Source organism: Peromyscus leucopus, chromosome 23 (genome assembly GCF_004664715.2).
Source record: "Peromyscus leucopus breed LL Stock chromosome 23, UCI_PerLeu_2.1, whole genome shotgun sequence".
NCBI classification, from domain to species: Eukaryota; Metazoa; Chordata; class Mammalia; order Rodentia; family Cricetidae; genus Peromyscus; species Peromyscus leucopus.
In genome coordinates this window covers 15816829-15834995 of record NC_051082.1, presented here as the reverse complement: position 1 = coordinate 15834995, position 18167 = coordinate 15816829, and the positions used below count along the sequence as shown (strand labels likewise).

The 18167-nt window shown below is 48.0% G+C and overlaps 1 protein-coding gene across 2 annotated transcripts; it reads right to left on the bottom strand.

Moving 5' to 3' along the window:
* Nucleotides 1-200: 200 nt before the first annotated feature.
* Nucleotides 201-11451, bottom strand: Tmed2 (transmembrane p24 trafficking protein 2). 2 transcript variants are annotated; one of them, XM_028885780.2, is made up of 5 exons: nt 11183-11451; nt 9009-9201; nt 8635-8655; nt 5190-5297; nt 201-1616 (listed from the first exon to the last, which is right to left on the bottom strand). In XM_028885780.2, exons 1-5 carry the CDS (start codon nt 11360-11362, stop codon nt 1492-1494), a joined length of 627 nt encoding a protein of 208 aa, XP_028741613.1. In that variant the 5' UTR covers nt 11363-11451; the 3' UTR covers nt 201-1491. The 2 variants fall into 2 exon arrangements, with proteins under 2 accessions (XP_028741613.1, XP_028741614.1); XM_028885781.2 differs by lacking the exon at nt 8635-8655 and having other exon boundaries at nt 11183-11445.
* Nucleotides 11452-18167: the final 6716 nt, after the last annotated feature.

Below are 18167 nucleotides of genomic sequence, written 5' to 3'. Positions count from 1 at the left end.
GCCGCCGCCGCCACCACCACCTGGCTTACCACATATCTAGGCATATGTCTCTCGTTTGTGAACCATCTCTCCAAAAATGGTGAAATAAAAATGATATAACATAGCTGTTTATAAACATAGGCATATCTCAGTTGAAAAAAAATTGTATTTATCAAAAATTTTAAGTTAACCAGCATTAATATAAACCACAGAATACAGTCTGTTTTTAAAAAGAATTGTTTATTTACTGAACCTGGGGCATATTAGATACACAACCAATTTTAAATTTACATCTTTTAATTCAATTCTGAAGTGTTTTCACACACACACACAAAAAAAAATTGGCATGCAACAGCTGCCCTATGGTGAGAGAGTCACCTTACCAACAGACTGTTGCAAGGAGAGTCATCCAGGGTTGAAAAATTATTTGTCCTGAACATCAAAACCTATAACAAATTTAAATTAATTTTACAAAACTTGTTACTTGTAGTTTTCCCCTTGCAAGATCCAAAAAGGAAAATAAAATATCCAGGTAGCTATCAGACATCAGTCAGCACATAATCCTGGATCGCCCACACCCAAAGCAGAGCGACTGTCATTAAACCCATCATGAGAGAGAGAGTCTCTTCATTTTCTATAAACAAAACTGACATGTGCCAAAAAAAAGAGAGACACCAGAGGACAAACAGAACCCTAGTGCTGACACTGAAGACCAGGACTCAAGGCCACTGACTAACAGGCCGACAGTGGCTGCCTATCACTGCAAGCCATCCAAGGCTTAACCCTTTGGCATGAGAAAGGCAGGCTCCCCTCGAGCAATGCGCTCTTCCCAAGTGCCGACAATGGACAGAGTGCAGCACAGGAGAGAGAGAGTCTGTCCCACACCCAGACACTGGCTTCAGCAGACTCCTACGCTGTCGGCTGCTGTGTCAAGTCGAATAGAGGTGATTCAGTTCTAAGGTTCAATATAAAACTTTGGGGGGAAGTATTGGGATGAGTCTAGTTTAAAGCAAACTCAAGAAAGTCTGAGTGCCCACACGGTAACATACCCCAGTCAGGTCGCTCTGCCCTACGGCTGGTCAGAAGGGTCAAGATTCAGTCTACTGTTGCTGTAAGGACTCATTAAAATGAACCTCTGGTAATGAACACAGATGAGGGACTCCCAAGAATGCAGTCAGGCTGTGGGCTGCTTCCTGAACAAACTGCATTTTATTATGAAAACTGAAGGTGAAAACATAATACAGACCACAGTCCCGTACAGCATTAACAGCCTCTGAACTCTGGGAAGGACCTGTACAATGGGGCAGCATTCAAGTAAGAATTATAGGCCAATCAATGTCAAATTTTCACTCTAACTTCCCTAAACAGGTTTCCCCAATACCCATTAATCACAAAGAAACACAAGTCATGAACATTCAGAAAATAAAAATGTATAAACTAATGACATTATTATGACCAAGGTGTTTGGTAAACAAGTGAATTGTGAATTTGGGATCAACAGGAAAAGGCCTTTTAAACAACCCTCCGGACTTCAAAAAATCTCTTCAGGTAGTAGATCTGTCCCAATGTCATGGCAACTAGAACAAGAGCTTCGAAGAAGGACCAAAGGACCACTCTGCTGTTTGTGTTGTCGTTGACTGTGGAGGCAAACAAACAAACTTTAACAGCAACCCACAAAGCGGCACAGGACCTCCATCATCTCTACATAGGGCCACTCACAGCTGACAATCACTCCGCCCACCCTGACCACAGACTGGTAACTTTCAAAATAACCCTAAAAACAAGCATGCTGACCCATCCTGTAATTCCTGCACTCAGGAAGCTACAGTGGAGGATCACTAGTTCGAGGCCAGCCTCGGTCCCTCAGTAATAACTGAGTTCAAGGCCAATTTAGGACACATAAGACTGTCTCAAAAAAATTAAATATGTGTATCAGAGGAATATTATCTGCCAAAAGGCTCTTTCACTTGTGTGAAAACAAATTTTCATTATTTTGTTTTATTTGAGACATTCTCTATATGTAGCCCAGAAAAACCACAAACCAATTTTATAGCTAAAAACACCCTTAAAACTCCTGCTCTTCCCACTTCCACTTTCCAGGCGCTGGGATTAGAGGCATGTGTCACGATGACCAGCATCTCCTCTCACTTATTTTAAAGAGCATCTTTGTGTGGGCTGAAGAGATGGCTAGACAATTAGGAGCATTTGCTGCTCTTCCAGAGGAACCAAGTTAGGTTCCCAGCATCCACATCACGTGGATCACAGCCACTTGTAACTCCAGCTCCAAGGTATCTCATGACCTCACCTAGCCTGAGGACACTTGCATGCACACATGAGGCACACATACAGGTAAGTGCATATATACATAATTTTAAAAATAAGAGACCTTTAAAAAGGCATCTTTGGATGACAGAGGAATCCAGCCACCCAAGAAATTGTGCATACAGAACACTGTCTTCATTGGAATCAAGCCGACACATTACCTGACCTAGCGGGACAGTAACAACCCAGCATTATTACTACGAGTAAACCAAAGGCCTCCTGTCCACTGCTTTGGTTTGCTTGTTTATTTTCATTGTAGACAGTCTCACTATGCAGCCCTATCTGGCCTGAAACTCAAGAGATCTGTCTGCTCCTGCCTCCCAAGCACACACTGTGTGCTACCAAGGCCCATTTACTCATTTCTCAGGAGCAGGAAGTACAAGATAATGAACAGCAACACTAGAGGAAGCATCTGATTTACAAAACTAAGTGTGTAAAAACCTCATTCTGTAATAGCTACAGGATATAAGCATGGTGAACAGGAATATCTACTACCAGAAATGTCCTGGAAAAAACAACAACAAAAAAAAGTTTTGTAAGAACTATTCCATCTTTTGGGCCGGGTGGTGGTGGTGGTGGTGGTGGTGGTGGTGGTGGTGGTGGTGGTGGTGCACGCCTTTAATCCCAGCACTCAGGAGGCAGAGCCAGGTGGATCTCTGTGAGTTCGAGGCCAGCCTGGGCTACAGAGTGAGTTCTAGGAAAGGCGCAAAGCTACACAGAGAAACCCTGTCTCAAAAAACCAAAAAAAAAAAAAAAAGAACTATTCCATCTTTGTATGCACTGTGTCTGTACAGGTCAGTGTACCCTGGATGTGTGATCACTCTTGGTGAAAAGCGCTTGGCACACTGAACCCACTCCCCAGCCTTCCACTCTGGGCTAGGCCTTCCTCTGCACATGGCACTTGAGTGTGGATACAAAGGTTTCTGGCATGTGACTTAAATTTAACCTTCCTGGGCTGTGGTGGCGCACGCCTTTAACCCCAGCACTTGGGAGGCAGAGGCAGGTGGATTTTTGAGTTCCAGGCCAGCCTGGTATACAGAGTAAGTTCCAGGACAGCCAGGACTATACAGAGAAACCTTGTCTCAAAACAAACAAACAAACCACACAAAACCAAAAGTAATTTAACTTTCACGTTACAGCATTTTCTGGTTTTAAAAACCTTTAGTTGATCATAAAAAAATTTTTTTTCTTAAACCTAATGATCTATTTTGCGTGTGTGCATGTATCCAGAAGTCAGAGGAGAGGACAAACAACAGGAATCCATTCTTCTCTTCTACCATGTGGGTCCCAACTCAAGTCATCAAACTTGGGTAGAAAGAACCTTCACCCACAGAGCAATATCTTACCAGCCCTAATCACAAACTTAAAAAAAAAAAAAAAAAAAAAAAAAAAAAAAAAAAAAAAAAAAAAACCACTCTTGGGCTAGAGAAATGACTTATCAGTTAATAACATTTGCAGCTCTTTCAGAGGATTGGGTTCTGTTCACAGCACCCAGAAGGCTACTCACAACCACAGGTCACTCCAGTTCCAGGACCTTGTGGGTGCAGCACATATATGCTGCCCTGACATACACAAGCATACATACATACTGACAAACACGCACGGGAATACAATAAAAATAAATAAATCTTTTTTCTTTTTTTCTGAGACAGGGTTTCTCTGTACAACCTTGGCTGTCCTGGGACTCACTCTGTAGACTAGGCTGACCTCGAACTTAAGAGATCTGCTTGCCTCTGCCTCTGGAGTGCTGGGATTAAAGGTGTGCACATGACTTAAATAAACCTTAAAAAGAAAAAAAAAGAAAGAAAGAAACAAAAAAACAGAGGCAGGATACCACAGAGACTCAAAGACCTAGGATAGAACCAAACACAAAAGGAAAACAAAGGAAGTCAATGAAATGATTCCTAATGATATTCTGCTATACTCAGATTGGTGCCTAGCCCAACTGTCCTCAGAGAGGCTCTACCCCAGCAACTGATGGAAAAGACGCACGGACCCACAGCCAAACATGAGATGGAGCTGGGGAATCCTTTGGAGGATGGGGAGGAAGGACTGAAGGACCCTGTGGTGTCAGGGGCACCATAAGAAAACCCACAGAAGCAACTAACCTGGGCTCACAGGGGTCACAGAGACTGAACAACCAGGGAGCCTGTGTGGGACTGACGTAGGCCCTCTGCGTATGTGTTACAGCTGTGTAACCTGGTGTTTGTGTGAGACTCCTAACAGTGAGAGCAAGGGATGTCTCTAACTGTGTTGTCTGCTTTCGGGACCCATTCCTCCTACCAGATAGCCTCATCCAGCCTTAATAAAAGAGAAGATACCTAGTCTCACTTCAATTTGATATACCATGAATGACTGAATGGCTGGTATCCATGGGATGCCAACTGATATCTGAAAACAGTGGAGGAGTGGAGGAAGGTAGGGATGGGGGGCCTGGGGAAATGGAGAGAGGGGAAACTCTGGTTGGGATATTTTTAAAAAATTTAAAAAACAAAACAACAACAACAAAAAAAACCCTCTTAAAAGCTTATGCTAGCTAGGCACAGTAATGTACACCTTTAATCCTAACAGATGGGAAACAGAGGCAGGTGGCTCTCTTGAGTTTGAGGCCAGCTTGATTTATATAGTGAGTTCCAGGACAGCCAGGGTTACATAGAGACCTTGTCTCCAAAACCAAACAGCAAACAAACAAAAAACACCACACACACAAACATTTCTGATATAGAGTGTTGTCTCAGCAACACAACAGCTTAATACAAGGCACAATAAACATGTCTCACAGGCATGTAGAACTCTAAAGTCAAAGTCTTGCTATGGTATATTTGTACATTCATAAGCAGGGACACCACTAACAGGAGACACTGTCACAAGCTGGGTCCATAACTCACTGGCTCTGTGTATTCTCTCCCGGACTTCCATGTACTCCTGTTCGTGCTTCACAGCCGTCATGGCCACTGCCAGCTCGTTAATCATTTCTTCTAGCTTGTTCTGATGAGCTGCGGAGACCGGAGACAGAGCAGCACACTTAGTCATCTCTTTGTGAGCAATACTTGTAAGATGAAATCCTCCTCAGAGAAGGCACACAGAGCAGCTAGGTATAGAAAGAGTTCAAGCAACTACCTGAACCACTGACGACAGTCCAGCCCTCAAGACCTACTCCTTTCATCTTGCTGTTTTTGAGACAATGTCTCATGCAGCCCAGCCTGGCTCCAAGCTCCCAAGATAGCCAAGGCCAGTCTTCCACTCCTGACCTCCCCTCCATCTTCCACCTCTCAGGTGGCCATCAAAGGCATACACCTCCACACCTGGCTTTCAGAGCTTTTTCTGTTTTGGTTTTGAGACAGGGTCTCACTGTGTTGTCCTGGCTGCCCTGCAACTCACTATACAAATCTGGCTGGCCTTGCACTCACAAAGATCTGCCTGCCTCTGCCACTCCCTCCTGAGTGCTGGAGTTCAAGGTGTGTGCCACTAGCTTTTCAGAGCATTTTTAAAAGTCCATTCCTAGCAGACAACCCACTCTATTTCCAACTAGGGAACAGACTATACAATGCTTACTAACTAGAGAACAATTCCCCTGAGGAATTCCTTCCAGTTGACTCTAATGAGAAACAAACAACACAGAGCAAATAAACTTAAAACAAACAAACAAGCAACAAAAAGCCTAAGTACAGGCCAGGTGGTGGTGGCACACACCTTAATCCCAGCACTCAGGAGGCAGAAGAAGCAGATCTCTGTGAGTTTGAGGCCAGCCTCATCTACAGAGTGAGATCCAGGACAGGCACCAAAACTACACAGAGAAACCCTGTCTCAAAAAAGAAAGGAGAGAGAGAGAGAGAGAGAGAGAGAGAGAGAGAGAGAGAGAGAAAGAAAGGAAAAGAATCACGTAACTTGGCCAGTCAGTGGTGGCGTATGCCTTTAAAAAAAAAAAAAAAAACAAAACACACACGTAACTTGGTGGCAAATGCCTTTAATCCAAGCACTCAGAAGGCAGAGGCAAGCAGATCTCTGAGTTCAAGGCTAGTCTGGTCTACACAGTGAGTTCCAGGACAGGCAAGGCTACAGAGATCCTGTCTCAAAAAAAAAAAAAAAAAAGGGAGAGGGAGAGGGAGAGGGGGAGAGAGAGAGAGAGAGAGAGAGAGAGAGAGAGAGAGAGAGAGAAATCACCAATACAGAGAGAGAGAGAGAGAGAGAGAGAGAGAGAGAAATCACCTAACTACGATGTTAATTTAGCACCAAACAGGTTTTGAACTTAGTAGAGCAAAAAACTTAACACCCAGGAAAAAACTAACCAGCCACATGCTGCTCCCTGAGTGTCTGAACTACAAAGCACAGCAGCATGCCCAAGTGAAGACAAGCCTGAGTGGTTTGGATTCTCACCCAGAGACTCACTTATTTCAGTGCGTATATGGGGCTTTGGAGGGAGCATTCAGAGGTCAGAGGGCAACCTTCAGGAGTTATCTCCACCATGAATTCCAAGATCAAGTTGAGGTCCTCACACTTGACCCACGAAACATCTCAACCACCCAGGTATCCTCTCTAATCAAGTTGTTCTGTTATTTAAAAGCAGTTGCCTACCAGCTGCCCAGGATCCAGCCTCAGATGAGATTTCAGTTTACTCAGGGTACCCCTCTGGTTTTCAGGACCCTGGCCTCTACACTTAAGGGCTGGACCAGAATGTCCAGTCACCCTCAGCAGCCTCTGGAGCCCACAGACCATGTCAAATCATTTAAGTAGGGTTTCTTTTTTTTTGTTTTTCGAGACAGGGTTTCTCTGTGTAGCTTTGCGCCTTTCCTGGAGCTCACTTGGTAGCCCAGGCTGGCCTCGAACTCACAGAGATCCGCCTGGCTCTGCCTCCCGAGTGCTGGGATTAAAGGCATGCGCCACCAATGCCCGGCTAAGTAGGGTTACTTAAGAGAGGTACCTTGACCTTAGAATGAAAAGGTCTCCAGACATTACCAACCATCTCAAAAGGAAAAAAACTGACCCACTTAGAAGCCACTGCTTTCAAGAAGGCTCAACCTAACAGCTGCCATCAAGAAGCAAAAGCAAGAACCTGAGACAGTTAAAGGATGAACCAGAAGCTCACTATCCACATTCAAAGGCCATTACTTTCTTTGTTTATTTTTAATTTATTTAATTTTATGTGCATTGGTGTGAAGGTGTCAGATCCCCTGGAACTGGAGTTACAGACAAGTGTAAGCTGCCATGTGGATGCTGGGAATTGAATCCAGGTCCTCTGGACGAGCAGCCAGTGCTCTTAGCTGCTGAGCCACCTCTCCAGCCCAGCCATTACTTTCTAGCCATGAAAGAGGACCAATTTTCAGACTGTGAAGAAATACCAAGTCCTTCAAAACCAAGAATTTTTTCTAAGAATTGGGCAAGTTCAGCACTGTAAATGGCCCTGAAAAATAAGCACAGAGATTAAACAAAATTCTCAGCTTTACAGAGTTCAAAACCATCAGAAACCTCACCTTCACTGCCTGGGTGCTGCTAAGTGCTCAGTATCTAGATGTGTATGCCAGAAGCAGATACTGTGGGATGTGGTAAACAACTGCCCTTTCTACCATGTGCTTGTGTGACAATGGAGGAAAAAAAGTCTGCTGGCTGCTGGGAAGCAGCAAAGCAGCTTCTCCAGAACCAACTGGAGGGCAGACCCAATGGTACAGACCTGTGGTTCCAGCTCCTCAAGAACCTGAGGCAAAAAGATCACAGCTTAAGCCCAGCATGGGCAACTTTGTGAAGTCTTATCTCAAGATTCAAATATACAGAAAAGGCTGGGATACAGCTCAATGTTGTGTGCTCGCCTGCCAAGCACAAAGTCCTACGCTCAATTCCCAACACCACCAAAAAATAAAATAAATCCTAACAAAGCAAAAGCAAAAAAATGAGTGTGTGTGTAAATAGTCAGTGAAAGCAAACTTCTCATCAGCTCTGAAAAAACTCTTGCACAGTATTTTAAACCTAACCAAACTTCACATCAGAAACCTTAGCAGTAAAGAAGCCTAGACTCAGTTTCTCTAAATTGTCTACTAACACCGTCTTGTGCAGTTAGTTGAGCCTTTGCACCCTTCAGCGTTCATTTTAGGCAAAGCCACATAAAAACGTCAGTCAGGGGTTGCCATACCTATCAAGCTGAAGTCATCCGACTTGTACCTGTCAACCAAATTCTCAAATTTACAAAAATAACGTAATTAGTTGCAGAAGATTTTAAAAAGGGAAAAACCACTCTCATGCCAGGAAATTGAAGTTAGAGAAAAGGAATCAGAAGTTAGGTGTCGGGATGCAAAACCAAAAACCGGGATGCTGTCAAAAACAAACCAGCCAATCACATACCATCCCAGGAGTCTCCACCACCTAGAGAAAAGTGTGAGATTAGCCGGGCTAGCACAGCAGTCTGCAAATGTACACAGAGGTAGGTGTGGGCCCCAGGATTAGCTAATGAACAGAATCCAGACACATGGAACCCAGATGACAAGGGCACAGGGACTGCATGGGGGCCAGAAGGGACGATCAAAACCACTGAAAACAAACAGGAACTTCCAGAAACCGGCTAATTACAGGTTTACATTCACTTCAACAGGAATTTTGTTTTTAAGGACAGTGACTCAATCTGGAAAGAGAAATTTTAAAAAAAACCACATACACACTGTACTCAGATAGGTGAGGGTAATGAGCTGAAGTGTTCTTCATCAAAAGTGATATCTCACCTTCTGTCTCCATGTCTTGTCCTTTGGGAGCCTCCCCAATGTCAATGGTGAACATGACTATCTTTGGAGTCATGGTAGACATCCTATTACTAAAGCAGAACTTGTATGTCCCATCCATGTGGGCTGCAAACGTGTACTTCCCGCTGGACTCTCGGTCTCCTTTATAGATGCCTTTGTTATCTGGTCCTGTGATCTGGAGGCAGGAGAGAGACAGGAAATTCACTAAATATTTAGGATCCTAAGTAGCATCCTTCAGCAGGAAACCCACTAGGCTGGACCTTGATTAGGTCCCCTGCAGCGAGCCACGGTCAACACTTTGGGCACTAATTCTCCCATCTAACCAGCAAGAGTAGACTCAATGGCTCCCTAAAGCACCTCTCCACTGACTGCCTTCAGGTATTATCTGTCCAAGGGAAATGTAAGCCTGTCAGAAACAGAAACCGGACAACTCAAGGTTCAGTCTCAAACTGTCCTAACTCCTTCAGCAAAAACTGAAAACAGAAAGGAAGCTTTCCAGAATAAAGAATTTTTATTTTTGTTTTGAGATAGGGTCTCATTACTAGTCCAAGCTGCCTGTCCACAGCGCTAGTGAAGTAAATAAAGATGTGCCCCACTCCTGCAGAAGACCACAGCTCTACGGACTGAGGCCCCACCCCCATAACCGCTGTGCTCCCGCCGGTGCACTGACCATGACGTCACTGGCCACTACCATGTGAGGTGCACAGGTGCTGTACCACCATGCCCTTCCTCAACACCCTGCAGGAAGTCACACGGCCGCTTCTTGGTCCAAGGCTGGTTGTTGGTTTTGGACTTGTGCTGACTGTTGACACTTATTTGCTGTATAAATACAATTTATCAACTGCGGCAATTTAAAGTAAAGGTGTGCCCCATCACACGCTATCAAAATTGGATTTTGTTTCCAAAGCATGTTTCAAGGTTTTTTGTGACCACTGCCAAACAACACAGGATGTGACTGATTTGACATGCTTGTCAAGGCTTAGGGAAGAGCAGCAGGTTGGAAATGAGGAGGGTGTGTGCACATACAAGCAGGTGCCCAAAGAGGGTATCAGGTGCCCTGGAGCGGGAGTCACGGCTTGTGCTGAAGCCCTACACTGAACTTTGAAAGATCAGCACAGTATTCACACTCTCCGGCCCAAGCCTGCCTCTTTTAAGGGCCAGTCACCTGCAAAACTTGGGGAACTGGAAGAGCTCATCTTTATCTAGATAGGTTCCTGGCTCAGCAAGCGGCCTCCCAACTTTGAGGTCCCAGCTGTACTTGAGTTTTGCTCAGCTCAATTAACATGCACTACCAAATGAACAATCTTTACACCCAGTCAGTAATACTAACAAGTAAATTGAATCCGGTACTGTTACTCCCCCCCCCCCTTAAGGCAGCAAATGGTCGGGGCACGGCAGTGAACACCCTTACTTACTCCCATCCCTCCGAAGGCAGAGGCAAGTGAGTTCCATGCCTGCATGAGCCCAAACCCTGTCTCAAAAAAAAAAAAAAAAAAAACTCGGCAAGACACTTTTATTGTCCAAATAAGTGTTTTCTACACACTTCGCTGCAATCCTCGCTCCTAAAAAAAAAAGAAAGAAACAAGGGATCCCCAGCGCCATCTCTCGTGGGACCGATCTGGCCGCTGGCGTCAGGAAGCGGGGAGGAAGTTGAGCCGGTTTCTGCCGCAGCCAGAAACGGCACCGCCGTCTCGGCGCGCCTCGGCGCTCCTCCGCGCGCCCCGATCTACGACTTTTCCCAAAGTTTCTTGCCGCGCGCCATCCGCGCCGCGCCGCGCCGCACGCGCGCGAGCCCCGGAGGACGGAGCGGCCGCGACGCGACGGAGAGCCGCTCCCGCCCGGAGCCGGCGGGACACGCGGCCGCGCGGGACCAAAGCCAAGGGAGGGAGAGGCCGAGCCCGCGCCCCAGTGACGCCGCACGGAACCCGAAGGCGCTCGGGAAAAAAAAGGCGAGCGCTTTCCAGGCCGCGCGCGGGCAGGGCCCGTCGGGGGCTGCGCGACGGCGGCGGCGGCGGCGTGGCCCCTCCCCGGCCCGCGCGCTCGGGGGACAGGGGGGGCTCCCCGCGGGTCCCCGGGTCTCTCCAACCTCCCCCCCGACCCCCGGGCGGTCGAGCGGCCGAGCGGCGCCGCCCCGACGGCGGGCCGCGCGCCCGCACCTCCACGTCGATGTCCAGGAAGCCGCCCTCCGCCACCTCGAAGATGAGGCCCATCTTGGTGCCCGAGGTGACCCGCTCGAAGAAGCACTCCTCGGCGTGCGCGTCGATGCTGACGAAGTAGCCCGAGGCCGTGGCCAGCAGCGCGGCCAGCAGCACCAACAGCTCTGCGAGCGTCACCATGGTGCGGCGCGGGCCGGAGCCGGGACGCGGACTGCGGCCTCCAGAGCCGCCGCCGCGCTGCCGCTGCCGCCTCAGCCACCGCCGCCGCCGCCTCAGCTCCGCCCCTTCCGGCGGCGCCTCCCCGAGGGGGCTGATGCGGGCGCCGCTGATTGGCCGGCGCCGACAGCTGCCACGTAACGGACCCACGGCGGCCGCCGAGGGACAAGGGGCGGACGGGAACCCTGAGGCGGGACGGAGGCCCCCAAGAGCCAAAAGTCCTTCGGCTCCAGCCCTTCGACGTGCAAACTAAGGATCACGTGGACGAGGGCGGGAGAAAAGGCGCTGCGCTGTTGGAAGGGCTGGTTGCTTCGGCTGAGAACCCGAGTTCGAGTCCTAGCGCCGACAGGGTGGCTGACACCACATCTGTACTCCGATTCTGGCCGTCTTCTGGTCCCCACGGGCACGGCACACGCATGGGATGCAGGCACACATGTAGACAAAACACCCCAAACACATAAAATTTAAAGCATAATAGCAATACATAAGGATCACATGGACTTACTCAGAAAGTCATAGTCTATAGGGGATCCCCCTGCCCGTGACAACGCAGTTTTAGGATTATCCAGGGAGATGACTCTAGAGAGTCAGAGGTAGTATCAAAACTGGAGGATCTCTCTGCACTCTCCCTCCACGAGGTCTCTCTGTCTCTCTGTCTCTCCTCTTAATAAAGCTCTAAAAGGTTTAAAAAAAAAAAACCTGGAGGGAAGTGGGAGCTAAAAATGAGAACTCCAGTTTTTGTGTTTCTTTTGTTTGCTCCCCCATTACCCTGCGTATCTAGGCTGGGAAGTGGTCAAGGTTCTTAACCCCCACACCATCCTTCGGAGAACCCCTGAGGATGCTGGGAGTGCTATGTCCTCTGAGGGCCACCACACTTACATGCCCGTGCTCACCCCCATGCACATACACATTGCTAAAAGAATAAAAAATGAACCATCTTAGAAAGATCTATGTTCATGATATTGCGAAACAAAATTTCACCTTGTTCAGATTTCCCACAGGATTGCTGCCCTGCCCTATAACCCCCACTCGGGATTGTCGAATTGCCTGCTGACGGCCTGCTCATCCCTCGAAACTCGATTTAAATGTCACCAAAAATTCATTACTGGATTTTTAAAAATAATTTACTTATTTATATGTGCCTTGGTGCCGTGCCTGCATGTATGTCAGAGGGTGTCAGATCCCCTGGCACAGGGCTACAGACAGCTGTGAGCTGTCATGCAGGTGCTGGGAATTGAACCCAAGTCCTCTGGAAGAGCAGCTGGTGCTCCTAACCGCTGAGCCATCCCTCCAGCCCCTCTGTGCTTGCAGCACACATTTGTTCTCACTGAAAATACAACCCAGCTTTACGTAGGCTGTGCTGTCTATGGCCACCTAAGACCAAAGGACTTTCTCTTGTCACGTGCTGGGTGAGTTCACTGGACCAACTAGGGGATCAGAGTCTGGCTTGCAGCTCCACTTGTAGGCATAGCTCTGTGACTATGACTAGGTTCCGCCAGAGCTCTAAGCCCTCGTTTCTTGGTCTGTAAAATGGGAGCACAGCAAACCTTGCAAAACTCATGGAATTTTTTTTTTGTTGTTGTTTTTGAGAGACCAGTAGGCAATAGGGGGCAGCAGTTTCCCACTTTAGGTGACAAGAGAGAGGTAGAGCTGTGGTGACAGTGTCTTACAGAGATGAAGTCTCTCAACCTTGGCAAATGTTCCTCCACCTTCCAGCCCCACACACAGCACCCCCCCACCCCACCCCTAACCCCGCCTTTCTCCAGCAGGTCAGCTCTTTAGAAAAGCGCCCAAGGGCAAATTTGTTTTCATGTAGACATTCAACATTAATTTTTAATTTGGAAGAGATTAAATGCTATTCTAACATCACCCAGCCACCCAGCCAGGATTTCAAATAGGAAATTTTAATATCTGGGGAAAACACAACAAACTGTAGGTTGTAGGTTTATTGTATAAGCCAGGTGTCCAAATACAAATGCCTTCAGAAATCAGGCAATTTCTGCCGGGCAGTGGTGGCGCACGCCTTTAATCCCAGCACTCCGGAGGCAGAGCCAGGTGAATCTCTGTGAGTTTGAGGCCAGCCTGGGCTACAGAGTGAGTTCAGGAAAGGCGCAAAGCTACACAGAGAAACCCTGTCTCGAAAAACAAAAAAAAAAAAGAAAGAAAGAAAGAAAAAGAAATCAGGCAATTTGGTCTAGGTAATGAGAAGGGCTGCAGCAGCCCAGGCTGGTTTCAAACTTGAAGAGCAACCCTCCTGTTTCAGCTTCCCAAGGGCTAGAAATACAGGCATGAGCCCACCACTCTAAGCTCTCAATTCCTAGTGGTTGTTGGATTGTCTGAAACTCACTGCTGTAGATTAGGCTGGCCTCGAACTCACAGAGATATTCTTGCCCCTGCCTCCCGAGTGCCAGATTAAAGCCATGCACCACCATGCTCAGCCTCTCCTTTGTGTTTGCTGAATGAACTTCTCAACCTCGTGCTTGTGAAAGTCACCATAGCATTGCATAACGGAATCCTTTTTCACTGCTGCGTAGTACTTCGCTGGATGAATTTATCAATCCCTTCTGCCGACAAGAGAAATTCCACTTATGTCCAGCTTTGCATCATTCTGAGTAAAACTGCTGCTGGCGTTCTTCTCTCACTCCCGTTATGGTTAAGCTGCAACCTAAGAGTTGAATTTCTTGGTCTCAGAGCAAAAGGGTATTTAGACTGGCCAGCTTTGCACTCCAGTCAGCAGGGAGTGAGGCTCTGACCTTGGCGTTCTGGAACTGACTACTGAATCTTGGGTCTGAAATGCGAGGATGTGAGATGAAGGAGGCTGAAGACGGAGGAAGAGCCCCGAACCTTCCCTGCAGCCCCTGGAGAGCAACAGGAAGCCCGGAGGAGATTTGTCAGACACCAGGGCGATGAAGTTGTTGGAATTTCTGCCCTTCCAGCCGGAGGAAGAGGGAGGAAGGAGAAGAGAAGGAACATCAGGAGACGTGGGAGGGAAGAGGAGGAGGAGGGCGAGGCAGGTAGCAGAAGACGAGGAGGAGGTAGAGAAGAGCAAAGGGGAGGCGCGGGAAGGAGGGGGAGGACAGGGTAGGAAAGAAAGGGCTGCAGGGCAGCAGCAGTTGCCAGGGGCTGTGAGGAGGGCGTGGTGAGTGGGAGATTCAGCTGAGCTATTATGTCTCATGCTGCTGTAATGCTGCTATCTGCGCTGCGCTCTCTGCCGCTGCTGCTGCTGCTGCTGCTGCTGCTGCTGCTGCTGCTGCTGCTAATGCTGCTGCTGCTGCTGCTGCTGCTAACTAATGCTAATGCTGCTGCTGCTGCTCTGCTAATGCTAATGCTGCTGCTACTAATGCTAATGCTGCTGCTAATGCTGCTGCTGCTGCTAATGCTGCTGCTGCTGCTAATGCTAATGCTGCTGCTGCTGCTGGATGAGCGCCACCGTCCACGCTGGAAAAACGGCTGCGGCTGCAGCCTGCCCGCCACTGTCAGGTCCCACGGTCGCCTTGCCAGCCCTTCTCCGGTCTCTCAGACCCCTGTGGCCAGAGTTTCCAGGAAGCAGTGACTTCTCCTTCCGCAGAACCACCGCTCCCCTTGGGCTTGCCTGCTCGCAGGGCATCTTGTGGTGTGTCAACCTGCCTGTGGCTCTTTCCCCATCCACAGCCATGCCACGGGGGCTGGGGTCCCACACCGGCCTGGAGTTTTCTCCCCACGCCCTCTGGGGAGTTTTCTTCTGGGCGATCCCATTCCTGCCGCTGGCACAAATATTTCTTCTTTTCCCCCCACAGCGGAATCGACGTTGGTCAAGAGTCCGTGGATGCTGTCATTCTTTGAAGTCTTGGTCTTTATTTAAAGGCCAAAAAAATTAAGAAGAAAAAGCCTTTGCAGGGAGGAGTTTTTAATTTATCGGTTTAGGCATTTGGCAGGGAGGGATATGTCACCAAGTATGCGACAGGCAGTGATAATGCTTGGGAGTTGGCTCTCTCCTTTTACCAGTCCTGGTGCTAGAACTCGGGTCCTCAGGCTTGGTGGCAAGCCTCTCCCCTTGAGCCGTATAACAACCCAAGTCTTTCTGAATCAGGGTCTTGTTATGTATCCTCGACTTGTTGTTGGGATAATCTTTTGAACACTGTGTGAAGTAGCCTCTCTGTCCTTCCTCACCTGCCTAAGGCACCTTCTGACTGGTTTAATAAAGAACTGAACGGCCAATAGCTAGACAAGAGAGGATAGGCAGGACTTCCGGGAGAGATAGGAGCTCTGGAAAAGAATCTGGGGCCCAGGAGTTTCACCAGCCAGACTCAGAGGAAGTCAGATGTACAGTACTGAGGAGAGGTAATGAGCCATGTGGCAGAATGTAGATTAATATAAACAGATTAATGTAAGTTTTAGGAGCTAGTTGGGAATGAGCCTAAGCTAAGGCCAAGCTTTCATAATTAATAAGGAGTCTCCATGTCATCATTCTGGAGTTAACAGTCCAAAGAGAGACCCATTACACTGGCTAGCCTGGAATTCACTATGTAGAACAAGCTAGCCTCAGACATAAGGAGATCCACCTGCCTCTGCCTCCTGAGTGCTGGGGTTAAAGGCGTGCGCCACCATGCCTTAAATAGTTTTGAGACAGAATCTCATAACACAGGACCTTTTGAGACAGGGTTTCTCTGTGTAGCCCTGGCTGTACTGAAACTCACTCTGTTGACCAGGCTGGCCTTGAACTCAGAGACCTGCCTGTGTCTGCCTCCCGAGTGCTGAGATTAAGGTGCGTGCCACCAGTGCCCAGCTTTTCTATTTTAATATTTGATTTGTGTAAGCGCACACATGCCTGTGGGGGGGGGGGTCAGAGGACAGCTTCCTTCCACCATGTGGGGCCCGGGATAAAATTCAGGTTATCAGCAGATGCCTTTACCAAGCTATCCCCCGGCTTCAGCTTTTAACTCTTGAACCTCCTGTCTTTATCCCCCAAGTGTGAGGATTACAAACACAAGCCACCAAGACTAGCAAAGGCCATACAGTTGACCTGTGAAGTTTTAATTTTAAATAAAACAATTTTTTTTTGTTTTTTTCGAGACAGGGTTTCTCTGTGTAGTTTTGGTGCCTATCCTAGATCTCGCTCTGTAGACCAGGCTGGCCTCGAACTCACAGAGATCCACCTGGCTCTGTCTCCCGAGTGCCGGGATTAAAGGCATACACCACCACCACTCGGCTGAGTAAGACGGTTTTAAAACTGACTTTATTTTTATTTATTTATTTTTATTTATATGTATGAGTGTGTACCTGCAGATTTTTGAGGGGATGGGAAGAAGGTGCAAGATAGCCTGGAAGTAGGTACAGGTATCTGAGAGCTACTTGATATGGCTGCTGAGAAACTTGGGTTCTCCACAAGAGAAGTACACGCACTTAACAGCTGAGCTATCTCTCTCTCCAGCCCCTATTTTTATTTAATTTTTTAAAAAAGCTTTGGATTCATTTATTTTATTTATATAAGTGTTTTGCCCACATATATGTCTGTGTACTGTGTACCACATGCATACCTAGGGAGGTCAGAGGATGACGTTGGACCCCTGGAATCGAAGTACAGACAGTTGTAAGGTACCAGGTAGGCGCTGGGAATTGACCCTTGGTCCTTTGCAAGAGCAATTAGTGCTCTTAACTGCTGAGCCATCTCTCAGGCCCCCTATTTATTTATTTATTTATTTTTAATTTTTTTTTTTTTTTTTTTTGGTTTTTCAAGACAGGGTTTCTCTGTGTAGCTTTGCGCCTTTCCTAGAACTCACTTGGTAGCCCAGGCTGGCCTCGAACTCACAGAGATCCGCCTGGCTCTGCCTCCCAAGTGCTGGGATTAAAGGCGTGCGCCACCACCGCTCGGCCTTTTTTTAGACAGGCTCCTGTTGCCGAGGCTGGCCTTGAACTCAGCATGTGATCCAGGAGATACATGACTCTGGTCCTTCTGTCAGCATCTCCTAGCTGCTGAGGCTACAACTGTTTGTCAGCAATAGACTGCCTGTGTCTCTCCCCCCCCCCCCCCCCCCCCCACACAGGGTTTCTCTGTGTAGCTTTGGAGCCTTTCCTGGAACTTGCTCTGTAGCCCAGACTGGCCTCGAACTCACAGACATCCACCTGCCTCTGCCTCCTGAGTGCTGGGTTTAAAGGCGTGCGTTACCATCGGCGGCTGACTGCCTGTGTCTTAACAATTTATTTTTATGTGTGTGTGTGTGTGTGCGCGCACACACACACACACCACATGCAAACTGGAGCCTGTGGAGGCCAGAAGAAAGCTGTGCCCCACCCCCAGGAGCTGGAATTTCAGAGTAGCCTCTGAGGCTCTCTCCACCCACTCACTGTACCTATTTCATTGAGGTTCAGTTCCATTTGGAATGGATGGGTCCTCTAGCGGGCTGGCCTCTTTTCTTTGCTTTCTTCCTATTTATTTACTTAACTTATTTTATTTTTTTGAAAAGGGCAGGGTTTCCCTGTGTAGTTCAGGCTGGCTTTGAACTCCTGACCCTCAGCCTCCTAAGTGCTGGGATGTAAGCCTCTTTCTGCTGTTTCTATTATCTCACACTCCATCACCAGCCCACACTTGCCCGCCACGCTCCACTTAGTATTCATTCAGTCCTCTTCTCCACTCAAGACCAGAGCTTCCTTTTGGGCTGGATGGACCATCACTGGGAGTCTCAGCAAAGCAGCATTCTTGGGTTCTTCTGTGGAAGCTGGGATGTTGTGATCTTGGATTACCATATCTGTCCTGCCTTGGCAGAGGCGTGAGATCCCAGCTCAGCCCCTT